The sequence below is a fragment of the Coregonus clupeaformis genome, chromosome 25 (genome assembly GCF_020615455.1).
Source record: "Coregonus clupeaformis isolate EN_2021a chromosome 25, ASM2061545v1, whole genome shotgun sequence".
In the NCBI taxonomy this organism is placed as follows: domain Eukaryota; kingdom Metazoa; phylum Chordata; class Actinopteri; order Salmoniformes; family Salmonidae; genus Coregonus; species Coregonus clupeaformis.
In genome coordinates this window covers 31,367,628-31,391,757 of record NC_059216.1, presented here as the reverse complement: position 1 = coordinate 31,391,757, position 24,130 = coordinate 31,367,628, and the positions used below count along the sequence as shown (strand labels likewise).

The 24,130-nt window shown below is 42.4% G+C and overlaps 3 protein-coding genes across 7 annotated transcripts in view; all 3 read left to right on the top strand.

Annotated features, from left to right (window-relative positions):
- The window catches only part of mgaa (MAX dimerization protein MGA a), a 39,394-nt gene extending 24,129 nt beyond the window's left edge, over positions 1-15,265 (top strand). For 2 of the 5 annotated variants that reach the window (XM_045207554.1, XM_041848107.2), the window contains 11 exons: positions 3,340-4,349; positions 4,620-4,742; positions 6,182-6,293; positions 6,484-6,866; positions 6,986-7,078; positions 7,179-7,304; positions 12,376-12,487; positions 12,573-12,941; positions 13,100-13,267; positions 13,352-13,435; positions 13,547-15,265. In XM_045207554.1, the coding sequence (XP_045063489.1) occupies positions 3,340-4,349; positions 4,620-4,742; positions 6,182-6,293; positions 6,484-6,866; positions 6,986-7,078; positions 7,179-7,304; positions 12,376-12,487; positions 12,573-12,941; positions 13,100-13,267; positions 13,352-13,435; positions 13,547-14,370 (3,404 nt within the window). In that variant the 3' untranslated portion in view covers positions 14,371-15,265. Of the gene's footprint in view, positions 1-3,339; positions 4,350-4,619; positions 4,743-6,181; positions 6,294-6,483; positions 6,867-6,985; positions 7,079-7,152; positions 7,305-12,375; positions 12,488-12,572; positions 12,942-13,099; positions 13,268-13,351; positions 13,436-13,546 lie in introns of those variants that run through there. The other 3 variants (XM_045207552.1, XM_045207553.1, XR_006657439.1) reach the window with 3 other exon arrangements.
- Positions 15,266-17,616: 2,351 nt separating this feature from the next.
- Positions 17,617-21,612, top strand: LOC121539539 (type-1 angiotensin II receptor). Its single transcript, XM_041848106.2, has 2 exons — positions 17,617-19,348; positions 19,643-21,612. The coding sequence occupies exon 2, from the start codon at positions 19,669-19,671 to the stop codon at positions 20,767-20,769; it is 1,101 nt and encodes a 366-aa protein (XP_041704040.1). The 5' UTR covers positions 17,617-19,348; positions 19,643-19,668; the 3' UTR covers positions 20,770-21,612.
- A 452-nt stretch (positions 21,613-22,064) lies between these two features.
- Positions 22,065-24,130, top strand: part of LOC121538925 (mitogen-activated protein kinase-binding protein 1) — a 75,759-nt gene continuing 73,693 nt past the window's right edge. The window contains exon 1 of the mRNA XM_041847086.2: positions 22,065-22,883. Within this exon, the coding sequence (XP_041703020.2) occupies positions 22,770-22,883 (114 nt within the window). The 5' untranslated portion in view covers positions 22,065-22,769. The remainder of the gene's footprint in view (positions 22,884-24,130) is intronic.

Genomic DNA, 24,130 nt, shown 5'->3' with positions numbered 1-24,130 from the left:
CTTAGCCTACTGTAGGTCACACTACTTTTTTTAACGTCAACATTCGTTCAAGAGAAAATGTCGCTCTCAAGAAGTATCAAAAGAAAGGTGGATAATGAAAAAGTTTCAGGGAAGAATGTATAGAGACATATATGCGTTCATCTTACCATCTTTTCCCAATGCCAAGCCAGTGACTTATTTGCAATGAAAATGTCGCTGTTTGCAAATAATTCAATCTCAGACGTCATTATGAATCTAAGCATGGAACTTTCAAAGTGGCCTTCCTGCCCCAGACATAGGCCCGCCCCAGAAACATTGAAGTGTTAACTGGAAGCTACACACAGCTTTTTGGGCTGACACATTCTGTCACTTAAACGGGTTAAATCTCCAGTTACAAGGAAGAGGGAAAACATTTGTAGACATGGTGGAAAATCTTGAGGCCTTTACTAGGAAGCTTGAGTTGTTTGATTTGGACTTGTCATCTGGAAGGCTACTGCACTTCAGCACACTGAAGAAATGGCAGGCATAGGGACCAGGCCGCAGCATTGTCACAGAGGCGATGGAAGATTTCATCAAGCAGCTGAGGGACAACTTCTCCATCAGATTTGAAGACTACAGCACGCCCAAGGATATCATCGCGTTTGTACGTGATCCTCTCACAGTCCGCCCAGGTGGAGAATTCTCCTCCCTTGCTAAGAAAACGATACCCTCGCTGGATGAGGCTGCAATTCATACTGAGCTGATTGAAATCCAGACATTGAGCCATATCAGGGATGCGCTGAGGAGGGCGGAATCCTTGTGTGTGTGCTTTGGGTGGCATGCTCAGAGGAATACAGCACAATAAAGAAACGTGCATTTTATGTGCTAACAATGTTTGGATCGACTTACACCTGCGATTCCTCATTTTCCTCTATGAATGCAAAATGGACTCATGACAGGAACCGGCTTTCACATAAGTCAATAGAGGACTGCCTGCGCATCAAAATCACATCCATCACACGCGACATCCACAAGATCGTGTCCGAGGGGAAATATAACTTTTCCCATTGAGGAAGTAACTTAGTGGGCTATATGACTGTATTCAGTCAATACTAACATTATTGTGAGTGCTTATTTAGGTCTCAAGCTGACCGGAGCAGGCTATTCCTATACACACATTCAGACACAGACATCGCTTATTTTTTCTTTAAATTATTGTTTTATGTAGGATGCTACATTTTTGGCCAGTTGCAATTGTAAGTAGGCTTAATAAATAAAATAGAAATCCCACTTATATTAGGCCATATTTTATTTTATTGTGAAAGATGCTGTTCAGTCTCATAGCCTACCTCAGCCAGTTAAGTTATTTTATATAGGCCTAGGCTCTGAAGAAATATACTACAATTAAGCCCTTGTTGTTTGTAAAGTCACTTTTAAAATGAAGATTATTGTTTTAAATGAATTACTTGACTGGTGTACGTTTTCTCCATCTGTTGCTGTGCAACACTTGCATAACAAGTTAGCTACAGTTGAAGTCGGAAGTTTACATACACCTTAGCCAAATACATTTAAACTCTGTTTTTGTTACGTGAATTTCTATCCCAATGTTTCAAAAATGAACTTATTACTCAGTCTGTATCCCAGAGGTTGTAAATCTCTAATAATCAGACCAAGCAGCCCAGCATACAATCATCAGGCTTTATTCATTGAGAACGTTCTAAAACAAAATGGTCGTACAATATTTTTATATGCACACATCAGAGAAAAGAAATCCCTCCCCTCTGTATGCAGGCTGTAGTTTTCCACCTTATAATTGCTCTCCTGACCATCAGTTCTCTACACACACACACACACACACACACACACACACACACACACACACACACACACACACACAAGCCTAACAGTTTCTCTCCTCCCTAAATTCCTCAGTTATCTTGGTTTCTCAGTTGTCTGTAGACAGTTCTCCTTGTCCATTGTTGTCTGGTCTAACTCTTACTCACATTGCTAAATAGTAGCTCAATGTCATAATCTTTACTGGTCCTACACTCACACATTCTAACACATTTCATTAATCATTAATCATTATTCTATCAGTTTTTCACAATTCCTGACATTTAATCCTAGTAAAAATTCCCTGTTTTAAAATTTACAGCATTTCCCACACTCAGACAACAATTTTTTTTAACGGTTGCCCAATTAGCGGGAGGCATGGGGGCAACTTCTTATCGCTCGCTGTGCTCAAGTTCAGAATGGCTGTCAGTCAAAACACAGAGCTGTAAAGCGGAGACACTGAGCTCTGACGTCACGTATAGCATGTTAATGTACAGCCACTGCGTTCCTATTTGGGCGCTTATCAGTGTAAAGGGTTCATTAATAACCATTTTACGAAACAATGATTTTGAACTTTTAGAGGACAGATCAGGGAGTTCTATAGTAGACTATGTATAATGTGAAGTTGTTACCTCCACTGAATGAGTGCTGTGTGAATACATACACTATCTGGAGCATCAGCAATTGTGGGTTCGATTACAGGCTCAAAATGGCCAGAAACGATTAACTTTTTTCTGAAACTCGTCAGTCTATTCTTGTTCTGAGAAATGAAGGCTATTCCATGCGAGAAATTGCCAAGAAACTGAAGATCTCGTACAACTCTGTGTACTACTCCCTTCACAGAGCAGCACAAACTGTCTCTAACCAGTTTCAGAAGAAAGTTATTTGTTTCTGGCCATTTTGAGCCTGTAATCGAACCCACAATTGCTGATGCTCTAGATCCTCAAACTCAACTCGGACGTCGAAGCCAGTTCCACTGCATTTTTTCATTGCTCCCCTCTTATCAGGGACTGATTTAGACCTGGGACACCAGGTGGATGCAATTAACTATCAGGTAGAACAGAAAACCAGCAGGCTCCGGACCTCGTAGGGTAAGAGTGGAATACCCCTGCTCTAGATACTCAACTAGTCTCAAGAAGGCCAGTTTTATTGCTTCTTTAATCAGCACAACAGTTTTCAGCTGTGCTAACATAATTGCAAAAGGGTTTTCTAATGATCAATTAGCCTTTTAAAATGATAAACTTGGATTAGCAAACACAATGTGCCATTGGAACACAGGACTGATGGTTGCAGATAATGGGCCTCTGTACGCCTATGTAGATAATCCATTAAAAATCAGCCATTTCCAGTACAATAGCCATTTACAACATTAACAATGTCTACACTTTATTTCTGATCAATTTGATGTTATTTTAATGGACAAAAAAATAGCTTTCTTTCGAAAACAAGGACATTTCTAAGTGACCCCAAACTTTTGAACGGAAGTGTAAATTTTTTGTGTATTATAATAATTGAAAAGTTGGTGAACTTTTCTCCTTTTCTTTTCAGGGGGTTTGATCAGCTTAACCACACCTGCGTGCTTGGCCTCGGGGTCGACAGCCACCATTAACAGCTCCCCCTCCTCCACCTCTCTCACCACATGGCAGAACAAGGGCCCTGGTAGCAGGGCTCCCACCATCACCACCGTCCCTTTCACTGTCCCAAAGACTCCAAGCAGCACCACCACCGCCGCCCCTAAAACCACGCCTCATGAAGTCACTTCCTCCATATCAGGCTCCAAGTCTTTCAACATCCGTAACGTTAGTCTCTCACCCACTGAGACAAATAGCGGGACGTACACTTTGAAGATTGTTCCTCAGACGGGTAACAAGGAGCCCATCATCATCACGTGTCCCAAGGTGCCAGCCCAGCCAGCCCAGGGCTCCTCCAAGGTCATGCCTATAGTAGGGGGCTTTACTGTGCTGCAGCCTTCCCTAAAAACCACAGTAATTACTGTCAAATCCCCCACGAAGACTGTTATGGACACAGGTGTCAAAGCTGCCACCACCTCCACAGTGGACTCCAGTGTAGACTCTAAGGTCACGTCTGAGCTGTATAGTTGGATGCTGCCTCGCCAAAAAAACACAAAACCGTCTGTAAGCCACCAGTTTAAATTTATAAAAGCTGACACTATCTCCACAGCGGACTCCAATACAGACCCTAAGATCCAGCATGAGGTGGGAAGAGTGCTGCAGCCTCCCCCCAAAACCCTCAGACCCCCTATAACCCCGGTTACAAAGACAGGTGTCCAAGTTGCAGCGGATTCCAATGTAGACCCCAAGCTCCTTCCTAGGAAGGCTTGTGTCAATCATCCCTACCAGACCTGGACAGGGCGACAGAAGAAGAAGAAGAAGAAGAAGAAGAAGAGGAAGGAGGTGGAGGTTGTGGATCTGGTCGAGGATGAGGACGACTCTGATGACATGGATGAGGAAACGGATGAGAAGACGGAAAACTCATCTGACGAGACGGATTCTGCTAATTCCTGTGTTAATAAAGAGGATCTTACTGACGTCATCAATGTAAGAACTCTTTTAGCTTTATACAATACATGTCTATTTTCAGATTCCGTCACCTAAACCTTCTCTTATTCTCTAATTTTAGACTAAACAGTAGAGTAGTCGGTCTCTTTCTTGGTTTGTCTATTTGTGTGGGTAGGCCCAGCTAATTTAGATGTAAACAGTCTAGTTTTGTATAACTATATAGTTCAATTGTGCCATAGTTTTAATATTCAAGTCTGTAGTTTGTAGTTTGGACTCCATGATCGAGCTTCTTCCTGTTGTGTCCTGTAGAAGCAGCTGAAGCACAACGTGTTGGAGAGGCATCGGCGCTATGAGCTCCAGGGGCGCTTCCAGCAGCTGAGAGAAACACTGGAACTTGACGTAAAAGCTGCTAAAATTAAAATCCTCAAAGATGTAAGCACCAATAAATAAATAAAATCCCTTGAATTAAAGTGTGCAGGAACCATGTTCCCTATATAGTGCACTACTTTTGACTAGTGGGGGGGTTGATACAGTTACATATTGCGATATTATTTTGCACCATATTATACTGAACAAAACTATAAATGCAACATGCAACAATTTCAATGATTTTATGAGTTACAGTTCGTATAAGGAAATCAGTCAGTTTAAATAAATTCATTAGGTCCTAATCTATGGATTTCACATGACTGGGCAGGGGTGCAGCCATGGATGGGCCTAGGCATAGGCCCACCCACTTGGGAGCAAGGCCCACCTACTGGGGAGCCAGGCCCAGCCAATCAGAATGATTTTTTCCCTGCAAAAGGGCTTTATTACAGACAGAAATACTCCTCAGTTTCATCAGCTGTTTGGGTGGCTGGTCTCAGATTATCCCGCAGGTGAAGAAGCCGGATGTGGAGGTGCTGGGCTGGCATGGTTACATGTGGTCTGTGGTTTTGAGGCCGGTTGGACATACTGCCAAATTCTCTAAAACGACGTTGGAGGTGGCTTATGGTAAAGAAATGAACATTAAATTATCTGGCAACAGCTCTGGTAGACATTCCTGCAGTCAGCATGCCAATTACACGCTCCCTCAAAACTTGAGACATCTGTGGCATTGTATTGTGTGACAACCACATTTTAGTGACCTTTTATTGGCCCCAGCACAAGGTGCACCTGTGTAATGATAATGCAGTTTAATCAGCTTCTTGATATGCCACACCTGTCAGGTGGATGGATTATGTTGGTGAAGGGGAAATGCTCACTAACAGGGATGTAAACATATTTGTGCACAACATTTGGAGAGAAATAAGCTTTTTGTGCATATGGAAGAGTTCTGGGATCTTTTATTTCAGCTCATGAAACATGGGACCAACACTTTACATGTTGCGTTTATATTTTTGTTCAGTATATATCGATACTTTGACCCCAAGTATCGATTTGTAGCGTCAGCTGGCGATAGTCGGCTGTACCGTTATTTTTCATCTTATATCTTGTTCTCCATCTTCTTTTTAAGTAGTGAGCCAACATGTTTTCATAAATGTTATTTCCATGGCTCTCTCATGTCTCTGCAGCAGACATATAGTGAGCAATATGTTTGGAACATCAAATCATAATAAAATCCAAGTATCGAATCGCAATACATATAGAATAGTTAGAATCACAATACATATCGTATCGGCACCTAAGTATCGTGTTAATATCATATCGTGAGGTCCCTAGCAATTACCAGCTCTACTTTTGACCAGTATGGAATAGGTTGCGATTTGTGACTCAGAAAAGGTGTTATTTGTATATTTTGTTATTGTGGCCAATCAGAGCGGTGCTCTAGTTTTGTTTTGTTGAAGCAACCACTCTTAATAGATAACAAGTCAACTCTGTAATATAACCAGGCGAAGGAGGAGATCCAGGTCTTGACAAAGAAAAGTACCGACGTGGAGAAGCTGAGGAGTTCACTGACCCTGGAGAGAGCAGTTCATGTCAAGAAGATGTCCCAATTAACTGGTGATAATGGACATTACATTTGACCCTCCTCTCTCTCCATTTACTCTTATGCACTTCCTCTTTCCTCCTGTAACATGTCAACATTCTGTATTCTGTGGGTTTGCGACAACTAATGTAAAAATGGCTTTGTAGATAAATGCATTTGACTGACTGATTGATTGTACATTCAACCAATGTGTTTCCTCCACAGGAGAGTCTGAGGAACAGATACTGACGAACATCCAGTACATCGGTTCCCAACAGAAGATCGAGAAGCTGCACGTCAACTGGAAGAAAGAAGGGAAAGTCTCCTCTGCTGTTTCGTCCTCCTCAGTTGTCTCGTCCTCCTCAGTTGTCTCCACATGCTGTGAGTCTGAGCAGAGACCAAGGCCTTGTCCCCTCTCAAAGAGGACCACGGAGGAGGCTAAGGGGGATAAGAGCATGGGAGGAGTGACGGCAGAAAAGGAGGAGGTGGTGGCCCTTCTGGAGGACACGGAGGACGAGAAAACCGACAACTCCTCGGACGAGACCGAGGATTCTGACGATGACTACAACAACGACATTGCTAAAGGGCACGTCATTCATTTCATCAGTGTAAGAAATGTTATAATTTATTATACAACACAGTTCGGTTTCTGTTGATTAAATCTCTTCTCTTGAGAATTGTGGTTTTTAGCGTTTTTTATTTTTATTACGGCTCATCTGTCTTTCAGGATGTTGAGGAAGAGGCTGTAGACATTGAGAGTGTGGAGGACAATCCAAAGAAGCGCACCACTCCACAATTGAAGGCAAAACACACTAAAGAGGTGGAAGGACCTTTTATTCCTTCCTTCAAATATGGTTAGGCTGTGATTTCAGTGTTCATGGTTGTAATTTGCAGTGTTTTTGGTTCAATGTTACCATTAGCACTGGGACTTGCTCAACCAATATGAGAGACAACGCTGTGCTGAGTTTCGGAAGAGCTTTAAAGCCCTGACAGAGACTTTGGACCTTGGCGACCCGGCACCTACTAATGTTTTCATCCTCGGGCAGGTAAGACTAAGGTTGCATCCCAAATGGCACCCTGTTCCCTATAAAGTGCACTACTTTTGACCAGGGCCCATAGGACCCATAACACCTCAGAGCTTGCCTACGCTCTCCAGAGCTTTTACTGTTGAAAAGCCATATCCCATGTATAAATACAGTAAAGTACAGTCGTGGTCTGTAAGTCGCTCTGGATAAGAGCGTCTGCTAAATGACTAAAAATGTAAAAAAAAAATGTGGTCAAAAGTTTTGAGAATGACACATTAATTTTCACAAAGTCTTCTGCCTCAGTTTTGATGATGGCAATTTGCATATACTCCAGAATGTTATGAAGAGTGATTAGATGAATTGCAATTAATTGCAAAGTCCCTCTTTGCCATGAAAATGAACTTAATCCCCCAAAAACATTTCCACTGCATTTCAGCCCTGCCACAAAAGGACCAGCTGACATCATGTCAGTGATTCTCTCGTTAACACAGGTGAGAGTGTTGACGAGGACAAGGCTGGAGATCACTCTGTCATGCTGATTGAGTTAGAATAACAGACTGGAAGCTTTAAAAGGAGGGTGGTGCTTGAAATCATTGTTCTTCCTCTGTTAACCATGGTTACCTGCAAGGAATCACGTGCCGTCATCATTGCTTTGCACAAAAAGTGCATCTGCACACACAGTGAGGCGAAGATTTTGGAGGATGGTCTGGTGTCAAGAAGGGCAGCGAGGAAGCCACTTCTCTCCAGGAAAAACATCAGGGACAGACTGATATTCTGCAAAAGGTACAGGGATTGGACTGCTGAAGACTGGGGTAAAGTCATTTTCTCTGAATCCCCTTTCCGATTGTTTGGGGCATCCGGAAAAAAGCTTGTCTGGAGAAGACAAGGTGAGCGCTACCATCAGTCCTGTGTCATGCCAACAGTAAAGCATCCTGAGACCATTCATGTGTGGGGTTGCTTCTCAGCCAAGGGAGTGGGCTCACTCACAATTTTGCCTAAGAACACAGCCATGAATAAAGAATGGTACCAACACATCCTCAGAGAGCAACTTCTCCCAACCATCCAAGAACAGTTTGGTGACGAACAATGCCTTTTCCAGCATGATGGAGCACCTTGCCATAAGGAAAAAGTGATAACTAAGTGGCTCGGGGAACAAAACATCTACATTTTGGGTCCATGGCCAGTAAACTCCCCAGACCTTAATCCCATTGAGAACTTGTGGTCAATCCTCAAGAGGCAGGTGGACAAACAAAACCCCACAAATTCTGACAAACTCCAAGCATTGATTATGCAAGAATGGGTTGCCATCAGTCAGGATGTGGCCCAGAAGTTAATTGACAGCATGCCAGGGCGGATTGCAGAGGTCTTGAAAAAGAAGGGTCAACACTGCAAATATTGACTCTTTGCATAAACTTAATGTAATTGTCAATAAAAGCCTTTAACACTTATGGAATGCTTGTAATTATACGTCAGTATACCATAGTAACATCTGACAAAAATATCTCATAACACTGAAGCAGCAAACTTTGTGAAGACCAATACTTGTGTCATTCTCAAAAATTTTGACCACGACTGTAAAGGGTAAAAAAAAGGTTTTGCGCAAAATAGTTTGCAAACTTTAAGGAGTTGGTCTGATGGGGATTCGTGATATAATCGGCCTCTCTCCTTGCTTGAGGAACAATAGAGGAGCAATAGAGAACAAAAGAGGAAAAGCTCACCCTCTCTTCTGCCATGTCATGAGGATACCTGGACCACTATTGAGATACCTTTTAAGTAAATCAGATGATAAATGAGCTGAAAAGGAGACTGGAGTAGGACTTTAATATGGATTATTGGGAGTGTTAAGTAAAATAAGCTATGGCCATTTTAAATCTTTCTTGATGAATTCATTTAGGAATATTCAGTCATATTCAGGGAAGTTAGCAGACTAATTCATTGATACTGCTTTGTGACATACAGTTGAAGTCGGAAGTTTACATACAGTGGGGGAAAAAAGTATTTAGTCAGCCACCAATTATGCAAGTTCTCCCACTTAAAAAGATGAGAGGCCTGTAATTTTCATAATAGGTACACGTCAACTATGACAGACAAATTGAGGAAAAAAAATCCAGAAAATCACATTGTAGGATTTTTTATGAATTTATTTGCAAATTATGGTGGAAAATAAGTATTTGGTCACCTACAAACAAGCAAGATTTCTGGCTCTCACAGACCTGTAACTTCTTCTTTAAGAGGCTCCTCTGTCCTCCACTCGTTACCTGTATTAATGGCACCTGTTTGAACTTGTTATCAGTATAAAAGACACCTGTCCACAACCTCAAACAGTCACACTCCAAACTCCACTATGGCCAAGACCAAAGAGCTGTCAAAGGACACCAGAAACAAAATTGTAGACCTGCACCAGGCTGGGAAGACTGAATCTGCAATAGGTAAGCAGCTTGGTTTGAAGAAATCAACTGTGGGAGCAATTATTAGGAAATGGAAGACATACAAGACCACTGATAATCTCCCTCGATCTGGGGCTCCACGCAAGATCTCACCCCGTGGGGTCAAAATGATCACAAGAACGGTGAGCAAAAATCCCAGAACCACACGGGGCGACCTAGTAAATGACCTGCAGAGAGCTGGGACCAAAGTAACAAAGCCTACCATCAGTAACACACTACGCCGCCAGGGACTCAAATCCTGCAGTGCCAGACGTGTCCCCCTGCTTAAGCCAGTACATGTCCAGGCCCGTCTGAAGTTTGCTAGAGTGCATTTGGATGATCCAGAAGAGGATTGGGAGAATGTCATATGGTCAGATGAAACCAAAATATAACTTTTTGGTAAAAACTCAACTCGTTGTGTTTGGAGGACAAAGAATGCTGAGTTGCATCCAAAGAACACCATACCAACTGTGAAGCATGGGGGTGGAAACATCATGCTTTGGGGCTGTTTTTCATTGAAGATGAAACGTGGCTGGGTCTTTCAGCATGACAATGATCCCAAACACACCGCCCGGGCAACGAAGGAGTGGCTTCGTAAGAAGCATTTCAAGGTCCTGGAGTGGCCTAGCCAGTCTCCAGATCTCAACCTGTGTTGCCCAGCGACAGCCCCAAAACATCACTGCTCTAGAGGAGATCTGCATGGAGGAATGGGCCAAAATACCAGCAACAGTGTGTGAAAACCTTGTGAAGACTTACAGAAAACGTTTGACCTGTGTCATTGCCAACAAAGGGTATATAACAAAGTATTGAGAAACTTTTGTTATTGACCAAATACTTATTTTCCACCATAATTTGCAATTTTCTCATTTTGTCTGACATAGTTGACGTGTACCTATGATGAAAATTACAGGCCTCTCTCATCTTTTTAAGTGGGAGAACTTGCACAATTGGTGGCTGACTAAATACTTTTTCCCCCCACTGTACACCTTAGCCAAATACATTTAAACTCAGTTTTTCACAATTCCTGACATTTAATCCTAGTACAAATTCCCTGTCTTAGGTCAGTTAGGATCACCACTTTATTTTAAGAATGTGAAATGTCAGATAATAGTAGAGAGAATGATTTATTTCAGCTTTTATTTCTTTCTTCACATTCCCAGTGGGTCAGAGGTTTACATACACTCAATTAGTACTTGGTAGCATTGCCTTTAAATTGTTGAACTTGGGTCAAACGTTTCGGGGAGCCTTCCACAAGCTTCCCACAATATGTTGGGTGAATTTTGGGCCATTCCTCCTGACAGAGCTGGTGTAACTGAGACAGGTTTGTAGGCCTGCTTGCTCCCACATGCTTTTTCAGTTCTGCCCACATATTTTTTATAGGATTGAGGTCAGGGCTTTTTGATGGCCACTCTAATACCTTGACTTTGTTGTCCTTAAGCCATTTTGCCACAACTTTGGAAGTATGCTTGGGGTCATTATCCATTTGGAAGACCCATTTGCGACCAAGCTTTAACTTCCTGACTGATGTCTTGAGATGTTGCTTCAATATATCCACATAATTTTCCTTCCTCGTGATGCCATCTATTTTGTGAAGTGCACCAGTCCCTCATGCAGCAAAGCACCCCCACAGCATGATGCTGCCACCCCCGTGCTTCACGGTTGGGATGGTGTTCTTTGGCTTGCAAGGTACCCCCTTTTTCCTCCAAACATAACGATGGTCGTTATGGCCAAACAGTTCTATTTTTGTTTCATCAGACCAGAGGACATTTCTCCAAAAAGTACGATCTTTGTCCCCATGTGCAGTTGCAAACCGTAGTCTGGCTTTTCTATGGTGGTGTTGGAGCAGTGGCTTCTTCCTTGCTGAGAGGCCTTTCAGGTTATGTCGATATAGGACTCGTTTTACTGTGGATATAGATACTTTTGTACCTGTTTCCTCCAGCATCTTCACAAGGTCCTTTGCTGTTGTTCTGGGATTGATTTGCACTTTTCGCACCAAAGTACGTTCATCTCTAGGAGACAGAACGCGTCTCCTTCCTGAGCGGTATAACCGCTGTGTGGTCCCATGGTGTTTATACTTGCGTACTATTGTTTGTACAGATGAACGTGGTACCTTCAGGCGTTTGAAAATTGCTCCCAAGGATGAACCAGACTTGTGGAGGTCAACAATTATTTTTCTGAGCTCTTGGCTGATTTCTTTTGATTTTCCCATGATGTCAAGCAAAGAGGCACTGAGTTTGAAGGTAGGCCTTTAAATACATCCACAGTTACACCTGCAATTGACTCAAGTGATGTCTATCAGAAGCTTCTAAAGCTATGACATAATTTTCCAAGCTGTTTAAAGGCACAGTCAACTTAGTGTATGTAAACTTCCGACCCACTGGAATTGTGGTACAGTGAATTATAAGTGAAATAATCTGTCTGTAAACAATTGTTGGAAAAATTACTTGTCATGCACAAAGTAGATGTCCTAACCGACTTGCCAAAACTATAGTTTGTTAACAAGAAATTTGTGGAGTGGTTGAAAAACAAGTTTTAATGACTCCAACCTAAGTGTATGTAAACTTCCGACTTCAACTGTACAGTACCTCCCAGAATTGCATCAAGTTTTATTTAGTAAAAAACCTCTTCAGTAAATTATACCAAGTATTGTCTCTGTTATTTAACAGGCCCAAAAACAAGTAATTGACCTGAGAGACAAATGTGAACACCTGGAAAAACTGAAGAGTGCGCTGATCGAAGAAAGAGCAGCTTATATCAAGAAAATCTCCCAAAAATCTGGTAATGGGCCTTACATTTGACTCTCCTCTCCTCTCCTCTCCAGTCTCTCCCTCCGGTAACAGTGGCCTGTTGTCTCTCTCTACAGGAAAGAGAGAGGAGCTCATCCTCAGGAAGCTTCAGGACATCTCTACCAAACAGAAGAACATTGACGTGGTGTTCAAAGGGAAGCGGAGAGGGGCGTCCTCAGCCCCCTCGTCATCAGTCTTACCCAATAAAACCATCTCACCAAGCAGCACTCAACAGCCTAAGCCAAAATCCCTGGCTCCCGGTCTCAAGTTAAAGGTGGTACCCACCCCTGTCCCCCGCTCTATCCCCCCACAGCCTGCACTCCAACGACCCAAGACAAGTCCCATCATCTCCCCACCCTCCAGGAAACCCCCCTCAACGTGTCATCTGTCGGGTAACAGGACCAGACCTAACATCCTGTCTCGCAGGAAACCACAACCTCCCCTAGGTGAGTCCCCCCTCGCTCTGACCCTGTTACTGTCTAGCAGCACCAAATGAGCCAGACTGACTGCAATAAGACAGACTGCAGATCTAGAGACTGAACTTCCATGTGAAGAAATAAACCACTGTAAATCATTTGGATCTGTTTTTCTGCCTCCCCAACAGAGTCCCCACCTGTTCACGCTGGGTTTCTCCCTCCTCAAATGCTGTCTATAGTGGGTGGAGTGATACCATCTCAGCAGGGGATCACTATGAGCCCAGTGCAGCCTGCCAGTTCTCTGCTGCCGGTAGGACGCGTCACTGGAATCGAAATGCAACAGTCTCTAATACCAGGTAGGCTTATAGTGACTCAATGTACTCAGTTGCATACATTTTTTTTGTTGATTTGATTCTTCTTAAATGTCTCACTTTTTTTAGGTGTCGCTTCAGTCACCATCAGTATCCCCTCAATGTCACAACCCATTTCTCTCACTCCACCTCGTAATATCCTCAACAGGGGAGGTAACTTCCGACATGTTTTTACCGCTTGAATGTAGAAATCTTTGAATCTGATTTAAGTTAGCTGAATGTTATGCCATTGAGACAAAATGTATTTTGTTTCCTATTTTTCAGTTCCTCATATCGCCAAAGTGATTTCACTAGTGAAAGCCCCTCCAGGTGTGTCAGGGGGAGCTCCGAGGAGGCCATCCCCAGTGAAGGGTAGGGGAAGTGGGCTGGAGGACAGGGAGGTGCTGGGGAAGCAGCTGGACCACTCTGTAGAATGTTTAAAGATCAATGACGCAGACGGGAACTCTGATGAGGAGGACGAAGACAACGAAGAAGGTGATGTTGAAGACGAGAGTCTGACATCTCTCCTCAATGAGATCGTCTTCCTCAACCAGCAGATTACCACAGACGACAACAGCAGCCCCAGAGGTCTTCCAGTGGTCACCCACAAACCACCCACTGAGTCTGGGGAGGTTGGGACGGACCGGTCCTTACCACCACCACCGCAGGCAGAGAAGGAAATCATCAGAAATGGAGATGATGAGCGCTCCCTCAGCCCCTTGTTCCTGAGACTTGACGAGGACCTTCTGGGGCTCAAAGAGGGCCAGGGCCAGGATGAGGCTTCCAAAGGCCCAGGCCTGCCAGTGCCACAGGCAGAGGACCTTAAAGTGGGTTTTGGAACCAACGAGAAACCATCAGAGACAGGTTCTGCTCTTGCTCCGATTGTCAATGGGCACAGCCCACAAGGACCAGCATGCACTGCAAAAGGTCACGGTGCACTTCAAAAGGCGCTGACGCCACCGCCGCTGCTGCAGATGAAAGTTGGCGTGGCCAAGGTGCTGGAGTCCAATGATAAGCCGGGGGATGCCCTGGCCCTGCCCCCGCTACTGCAGATGAGGCCAATGCCGAGGCTAGCCCCACTAGGACTAAAGAACAACCCTCAGACGTAGAACTAAGAACTAACTAACTTAGGGTCAATGTTGTAGCCATCTCTCCTCAAGACCCTCACTCACATGGGTCGTAGTCATTGGTCACCAAACGGACAAAAACAGACTGAAACAGGGTTGGACTACTACCTGAACTTGTCCAATAAGAAATGTTCATTTTCGTTTTCTGTTGCGCGCCACGGTGTGCTATAATAAATTTGACCCTTATGTGGCTCAACCAATCAGGAATAACTACATTTAATGGTCCAATGTAGCCATTTTATCTCTGTCAAATCATTTCTGGGTAACAATTAAGCAGTTTACAGTGATTGTTTTCAATTAAAATGGAAAAATAAACAAAAATAGCTTCTTAGCAAAGAGCAATTTCTTAAGCAAATTTGCGAGGACTATCTGGGAGTGGGGAGGGGAAAACTGAAAACAACCGGTTATTGGTCTATTGACTTATTTACCGCCTGGTGACGTCACCCCATCCCACCAAAACAGGTAGAAATGTATTTTCCAACCGCTCTTACACTAAAAGTGCATTATCAGAATTTTCACAATTTCACAGTATTAGTTCAACCTCATAGTGTGGAAATATATCTAAAACACAGGAAAATCACGTTATTTATGTCTTCTGCACATTTATTTTGTTTTATAAGCGGCACTACCTAACGTGCCTATCGGAAATCCAAAGATGTTTGTTTGTATCTATATATACTTGTATCTATATATTGACTTGAAATGCAAAGACTGACATGACACTGTTCTGACAGTCAGGAGTCATGTTTTTCTCTTCGAATCTTTGTTATCTAGGCTAGTATTCATGAAGTGCAGAATAAGAGTACACAATATATACAAAAGTATGTGGACACCCCTTCAAATTAGTGGATTCGGCTATTTCATCCACACCAGTTGCTGACAGGTGTATAAAATCGAGCACACAGCCATGCAATCTCCATAGACAAATATTGGCAGTAGAATGGCTCAGTGACTTTCAACGTGGCACCGTCATAGGATGCCTCCTCTTCAACAAGTCAGTAAGTCAAATGTCTGCCCTGCTAGAGCTGCCCCAGTCAACTAAGTGCTGTTATTGTGAAGTGGAAACATCTAGGAGCAACAACGGCTCAGCTGTGAAGTGGTAGACCACACAAGCTCACAGAACAGGACCGCTGAAGTGTGTAGCGAGTAAAGATCGTCTGTCCTCAGTTGCAACACTCACTACTGAGTTCCAAACTGCCTCTGAAAGCAATGTCAGCACAATTACTGTTAGTTGGGAGCTTCATAAAATGGGTTTCCATAGCCAAGCAGCCGCGCACAAGCCTAAGATCACCATGTGCAATGCCAAGCGTCGGCAGGAGTGGTGTTAAGCTCGCCGCCATTGGACTCTGGAGCAGTGGAAACGCATTCTCTAGAGCAGGGGTGTCAAAGTCAAATGGACGGAGGGCCAAATAAAAAATTTAGCTACAAGCCGAGGGCCGGACTGTTCGAATGTTCATTGAAAATTTTTTAAATGACGCATATAGTCTAGTGAACCTAATTGAACCTACTGAAAACCTAACAAATATATTCCAATATGATCAGATAAATAAAGCAATATTTTCTTATGGCTCTGTCAGTAATCTTTAATTTTCAACAGACACAAAAGACAAATTTCCTTTATATAAAAATCCCCATAACATGAACATTAAATGAAAGAAACCGGTATTCAAGGCACCATCAGTAGCCTATATTTTCTATTTTAGCAAAAGTGGGCTAAATTTACTTCAAAGAAAAAAACAATAATAGCAATTTTCTATCATCCACTCAACTGAAATATTTTTAAAATATAATTGGATTGAAATACAATAAAATAAAGTGCAAAAATCTATTAATCAAAAACAACACTTTGTTTAAGGAGAAGTAACATGCAGTGAAAACAAATATTAAACTTTAACTTTTAAACTTGAACTGAGTAAAAACTCTAAATATGTGATTGCACAGTAATGTTCACTTGTTTGAGGTTGAGGGTGATACTTGGTGGTGTCCCATCTTTTCCACAAGTTCATCAATGTCTCGGGGTAAGGCTCTGAGCTGAGGAAATCCTCAGAATTGAGTGGAGGTGTTCAGCACTACCTACTCAGTAAATGGCCGGGCTGATTTAGCGATCTCTTCTGCCAAAATAAAACTGGCCTTGACAGCAGCCTGGCCTTGTGATTTGGCTTTTTTGAACAGAGCCTGTCGAGATTTGAGGCCTCGTTTTAATTCCTCTGCCTTTTGTAGCCTTTGTTCCATGTCCATATTCTTGTTTTTGTCCGCGTGTTTCGTTTCATAATGTCGTCTCAGATTATACTCTTTCAGTACCGCCACACTTTCTCCACACAGAAGACACACAGGTTTTCCAGCTACCTCCGTGAACATATACTCCGACTCCCACCTTGTTTGAAACCCCCGGTTCTCAGTGTCCACCTTCCGTTTGCCATTTTTGATGGGTATCTGAAAGTTAATTTTACTGTGATGCTGACGACTGCTGTGCCAATAAATATTGAAATGAAGCAGCCTACTGCTCGGTGCGTCACCGTTGCATTGTGGGAAATGTAGTATTGGTGCGTGTAAAAGATCTGCGGGCTGCCGGCTTGCTGCGGTCTGCGGGCCGGTTCTAATAATAAATCAAGATCATCCCAGGGGCCGTAAAAAACCTTCTCGCGGGCCGGATGTGGCCCGCGGGCCTTGACTCTGACATATGTGCTCTAGAGTGATGAATCACGCTTCACCATCTGGCAGTCCGACGGACTAATCTGGGTTTGGCGGATGCCAGGAGAACGCTACCTGCCCCAATGCATAGGTTGGTGGAGGAGTAATAATGGTCTGCGGTTGTTCTTCATGGTTTGGGCTAGGCCCCTTAGTTCCAGTGAAGGAAAATCTTGTTTTCACCTTTGTGTCAACAGTTTGGGGAAGGCCCTTTCCTGTTTCAGCATGACAATGCGCACGTGCACAAAGCGAGGTCCATACAGAAATAGTTTGTCGATTGGTGTGGAAGAACTTTACTTGCCTGCACAGAGCCCTGACCTCAACCCCATCGAACACCTTTGGGATGAATTGGAACGCCGACTGCGAGACAGGCCTAATCGCCCAACATCAGTGCCCGATCTCACTAATGCTCTTGTGGCTGAATGGAAGCAAGTCCCTGCAGAAATGTTCCAACATTTAGTGGAAAGCCTTCCCAGAAGAGTGGAGGCTGTTATAGCAGCAAAGGGGGGACCAACTCCACATTAATGCCCATTATTTTGGAATTAGATGTTCGATGAGCAGGTGTCCACATACTTTTGGTCACGTAGTGTATCTAGAATCAGTTTAGCCTTTTTAGATCATAAGGAATAAGCTGACAAGGATCTGACACTTAAATACGGGCCCTGATCTGTTGCTTTTCTTCCCCTTATTTTAAGGAGGAGATGCAGTGAATTTCGCATAATATTAAGCTACCAGGAACTCTGTAGATTTTAAGGGTGTCCAGTATGTTCTGGTTTTAGAGTATATTTGTTCCATCAAAGCAAGATGATCTGTAGACAGACAGCTGATGGTGCTGATGCTGTTTGTGTTCATAGTACTATACTGTACTGTTGAAAGTATATGACTGTTTCAGAGGCCCTGTCTCCATATTGGAGTAGAGTAGGCCCTGTCTCATATATCTTTGTGTTTGATGCAAGGAAAGTTCTCGGTCGTAGTGAATTTAAGCCTTAAAGGTTAAGGGACATTTTCATCTGTTTTTGTATGGCACACTGTTTGCTACACTAACCACTGTGTGCACTGCAGACAACAAATCTCAACATAGGAAACTTAATAAGCAATATCCTAATAGGTCCCTGTAGGATGGATAGGTCATTGAATCTGCAGTCCTTGTGACCTTTCTAAGAGCAGCTTTACTTGTTCACTGATGTATGTAATAATCAGACCCTGACATTCACTATATAATAGGGGTAGAAAAGACTGTCCCAAATGGCACACTATTCCCAATATAGTGCACTACTTTTGGTAAACAATAGTGCACTTTATTTGGAATAGGGTGCCATTTGAGGGAAAATGTATTCAATGTTAAATTGGGGGAAATGTCATTGCTGTAATTATTTTTATGCTGCTAAGAGGTAAAGCTTGCAGAATTAAAAGCCAACTCTCTTGTTAAACTGCATCAAGACTTTTTGCTAGAAGCATGAAGTGTAGATTGAATTTCTGTATAAAGTATAAAATACATTTCTAATAATAATAATAATAATAATAGGCCATGTAAATAATTAATTTTTTCCACTTTTAAGACGATGGTTGTTTTTTTCTGATAAGAGTCGTTTTTGTAAAGGTATTTCTGATATTTTTACATGGTGTCAATAACCGTTATGTTTAGGATGTTGGTATAAGAGAAAGGAAGACTCCTTGAAATAAAATCTAACAATGAATGTGGGCTGCCTAGATATACATTTCTGAAGCAGTTACATTATGTTATATGATTTGAGTAGTAATGTTACTTTAAAGATTAAGTGACTTACTATAACTCTACATCTTACTTGGGACATGTATGAAAAGCTATTACAGGATTATTGTGAAAGAACATGCATGGGTAACTGATTGTTAAAATGCTAAGTAATCCTGTCATGTTGGTTTCATTTGCCCTTTTTAAATATGTGGAAGGAGAGAGAGATCTGACATTTTCCCAATCGACCCATGGGATCTAATGGCAAACAAATGACCTTATTCATTACCGGACAATGTCTTTATTTCCCATATGAAATAGAATTCATAGCAATGTCTGTCCCAAATGGCACCCCATTGTCTATATAGTGCACTATTTTTGACCAAAGCCCTATGGGCCCTGGCCAAAAGTAGTGCACTGTAAAGGGAATGGGGTGCCATTTGGGACGTAGCCATGATCTTTTCTTCTGACGTTATATGATGCCATGGTGTGATAAACAGCTGTGAACAAAGTTGCAGAACACTGAAGAGGTTCTCTCAAGTACAGCTGCATTCTTCAAGGGTAAGTGTTGATCAGAACTATCTCCCTGTTACGTCAGTTCTATTATATATATTTCAGTTATATTTCTTCTAAGTTGTCTAGAAGTTTGCTCAAAGTTGTTTATGAATGTTAGAATGAAGACATTTATTTTGCTTGTTATTGTTACAAAAGCATGTGATTTCATATCAGAAATTAGAATATTACTCTAGACTAGAGTATTTTTTTCCTTGTGTATTGACATTTTATTATAAACGTGATTTGACAGATGACTTGAATTTGTAATTGTTTGATCTGACACATTTATTCAATTATCAGTTGATACAGGAACTGTTGAAAGGAACATGTCTGAAAAGTACTCCTTCCCCAGATGGCTATTGCTAAGAAACAGCACATCGTCGATTATTGAAGACCTTTCCCTGCCCTTAGTTCCCTTCGAGGACTGCAGCTCAACCCGCAACTACGCTGCAACCATCATTCCCCCATTCTACCATACCCTCTCACTGCTCGGTATCTTTGGAAACATCTGTAGCCTGGTGATCTGCCTCAAACCATCTCGACCTTGGAGTATCGGCTCCATCGGAGTACTGAACCTAGCTCTGTGTGACCTAGCCTACCTGGCCTCCATACCGCCCAGGGCTATCTATGTAAGTGAGAACTATGACTGGAGCATGGGCAGTTCACTGTGCATCCTGAGTAACGTACTCCACTTTGTAGGTCTGACCTCCAGCACCATGTTTATCTGTGCTGTCAGCACCGACCGCTTCCTGGCTATTGTCTTCCCACTCGAGACCCGGATGCTCCGCACCCCCCGCAACGCTGCCCTGGTCTCCCTGCTCCTATGGGCCATTACATGCCTGCTCATTTACCTCAGCTATCCTAACATCAACTACAGGGTGCAGAAGAGCGGCAACCGCTACTGTGGAACTGTGGTAACCTCAAAGTTCAGGTCCAGTGCAATCACCTATAATCTGTTGTCCTACTACTCTGTGCAGGTATCTGTTCCCTTGCTCCTCATCATCCCTTCCTATGTGAAGATTATAGCCAGGATGAGGCAGTCACGGCAGCAGTGGGCTGCAGGCAACATGCAGGACAAGACCATCTGGCTGATTGCAGTTTTCATAGCCAATTTCTTTGTGTGCTGGGTACCAGGGCAGTTGCTCCATATAATAGCTTGCATCATCTTCTTCACCCTATATGACCACACTAATACGTGCATGGTGGCCAATGTGGTGAACCTTCTAGTGGAGTCCTCCCAGTTACTCTACTGCCTCAATGCTATTCTGGATCCCTTTATTTTCCACATCCAAGAGGGGCTTTGGGAGCTGGTCAGTAAAGCACTAGAGTCTGTTGGTTGTGGAGTCTGTTGGTGGAGGAATTATGCATGTAGTGGAATGAAACATTTTGGAGGACCCCCTTCAGTCAGTGTAGTCCAACTGAGCTGAGATGAAATTTGCTTTTAGATGCATTTCGTCTGCTGTTTGAGAGATTCCGAGAAAATGTAGGCAATGATGCATGCATTTAGCCTGGTTGCCAGTCGCTGTTCAGCTATTACATTCCAGACGGGGCTTTCTTCTAATATGAATATTTGAACATCTGTTTTTTTTCAATCATTTATTTGTTTTGGTAACATTTTTACAAGTATGTGGTACATTTTCACAACTCTTAATACAAAACTCAAACAGGCAGTTTTTAAACATCAAGCACATTTTCATTTTCAAAATCAGTCACTTTTTCATCAAACTTAATCAGTTTCATCAAGAAATACATGTTTCAAATTGCAATACATGTTCATATAAAGTACTTGCCTTTCACAATGCAATGCTCGCATTACTTTTGATATGATTGTCTTTTCATTTGTTAAAATACCTTTCTCTTACTTAATCCAACTGCTCTTAATAGATAATCACTTTGTCTACTATATACAGATTTTGAGAATAATAGAATGGAAATGTAAAGTATGATTTATATATATGACAGCTTTGCACACTCTTGGCATTCTCTCAACCAGCTTCATGAGGTAGTCACCTGGAATGCATTTCAATTCCAGATAGCGCTAACCCTTTGGCACATGACACAGAGTACAAGGAGTAGAACGAAAGTTAGTCCGACTGGTACCAAGACTAGCATGCATTCGTGTCTGGGAAACATTAAATATATTGTCAATGTCACTTCCCACACAAAGCCATGTTTGTTAAATTGAGGTCTAAGTAATGTAAAAAGTTAACTAAAACACTTAAGTTATGTGTTTGTCAGTGTAATGCCTGTAAATGAAAAGGTAAATAAAAGGTTAGAAAATAAAATATTCGAAAATTGTTTTACAATGTGACTAGAATTCTCTGTGTTTACATTTAAATTACTAAAACGCTCCATTCAACAATGTTTTCTTTCAAATGTTGCATTCTAGTGGAGAGGACTAAAACCAATTTACTGTAAAAGGGACAAGCTGCACATGAAATGGAGTGGGACAATTTCAACCACTAGATGGCGACATTGACTTGGTGAGCTGCTGCTGGTGAGATCTGGATCAGATTGCTTGTCCAAAGTAATCAACAGATTACTGTCAAATGTTGACGCTTGCAACTAGGCGAGACTGTGAGGTCTGCCCTGACAGTTCTGCCCCAAACTTCTCAACAACGGGAAAGTAAAAGCTATACGTGTCGCAAGCGGTGGTCATTCAACCCTGCATGGAATAACCAGAAAAAGATTGATAGCAGTGGCAAGGTAGCTAGCAAGCTGGCCTGTCACTGACAGTGTTTGGGGGCTATGCACAACTAGGCTGGACAATAGAACGACGTTAGCAAGCTAGCTAGGTACTGTAGGCTAACGTAAATTACATGTTAGTAGTAGGCAAAAGCACTGGGGATATTCTTCTTGAGCATGTGGTTTAGCTAACGTCAGTATCTTTCTTGCCCATTGTGGGGACGCAAGAGACAGCTGGGACATTGGCTGAAAGCTTGGCTAGCTAGCTAACCAACTGGTATTGTGCCGCAGACCCCAACCCAGATCCAGTTTCACCAATGATTGGCAGTTCTCGTCGCGGAGGGTGCAATGACACAAGACGAGGAGCCGCGGCGTGACTGACAGTCTTCTGGAACCCGACCATCGAAGTAGCTAGCTACTACTGTTGACAATCTGGGAACATGGACAAATGCATCCAGAGAAGTATCCCTCTCCCTGGATCAGAATGTAATGCAAGAAGGACGGATAGTGCGGAAAAGCTTTCTAGGCAGAGCAGGGCATATATGAACGGGAACCGCACACATCATGCCAACAGAGCACGCAACTCATTGAACCAGAAGGAAGCATGACAGCATATTAATGTTTATTTTATCTATGTATTTATTTTGCTGAATAAGACATGGTTTTGTCTGGCTATCACCACTGGTTCCCAGATTTTATGTACTAGTTCTATCAACCGATGTCTGAGAATTTAGATTTCAAGATGACGGTAGAGGGTTCCACAATAAAGAGTCGGATCAAAAATCTTCTCCGCTCGCCATCTATCAAATTAAGAAGGAATAAAGATCGGAACAACAAAGAGAATCTCAGTAACAAGGTATGTATCTGACATGGATAGGAACAGTAGTAGACCATTATAACAAGCTCGTAGGTTTGCTATCAAACACAACCAGCGACCTTCCAGGCAAAATCACGATAATGTTTAAAGGCCTAATTGAAATAGCATTTATCTACCGGTAAAATGAAATGCTCAGTACATTGCTTTCTAGTGGAAATAATTGTCTGGCTCCTCATAGAGTCCAGAAACCTTACATATTTAGGGAAGTGTGTCACTGATCATAAACCAAAAACATGTTATTGGACATTGCAGGCTTGTTCCCCCATGTAGCAGCAACCCCGTGGAGGTTGTTCATAGCATAAATCCTCATCCCTCATAGAAGCCTAGTCCTGCAGTCAACTCCATATCTTCATGAAATGTATCTCACACTCTGTTGAATTTGTTATAACTGTAGTGTATTACTAACCTAATTGCAGTTAGTGATTCCTATGGACAAAGGCTAGGATATTTGCAACTGTAAGTTGATTATATAGGAGAACTGTTTGCTCCCTTGGTGTTGACATGAGAAAATGGCATGTGACACACATGGCATGTGACACCTACCTCTCACAGACAGACAGCTGTGATCCTTCCATTCACATGTAGGCTACAAGCGATCTGTGTTTTATCTCTCACACAGACACACACGTGAGGTGTGCCTGACTGAATCCCCTAAAAAGCAAAGAAGAAAAAAACCATTAGCCAAGTTCAGCTGATAACAATAACGATGATTCTTATAGATAGGCTAATTCTCCATCTGTGACAATAATACTGTACATTGAAGTTTAAGTCCATGAATGTAATCAATATGACAAACTCTCATGTATAGGAATTCCCCCCTCTCTTCCATGAAGCTCACTCACTCACTCACTGTGTCAAATACAATTTTATTTGCCACATACTTTGTAAACAACAGGTGTAGACTAACAGTGAAATGCTTACTTACTGGTCCTTTCCAAATCAAATTGTATTTGTCACATGCACCTAATACAACATGTGTAGACCAATAAATACTGACATGAGGAATAAATCCACAGTGAATAACAAAGAATAAAAAATAACATGACTATATAGGGAGTAACAGTATCGAGTCGATGTGCAAGGATACGAGGTAATTGAGGTAGCTACACTATATATACAAAAGTATGTGGACACCCTTTCAATTTAGTGGATTCGGCTATTTCAGCCACACCCGTGGCCGACAGGTGTATAAAATCGAGCACACAGCCATGCAATCTCCATAAACA

Bases quoted from the DNA above. Each gene is read 5' to 3' on its own strand.
- LOC121539539 (XM_041848106.2), top strand. From the start codon at position 19,669: ATGTCTGAAAAGTACTCCTTCCCCAGATGGCTATTGCTAAGAAACAGC.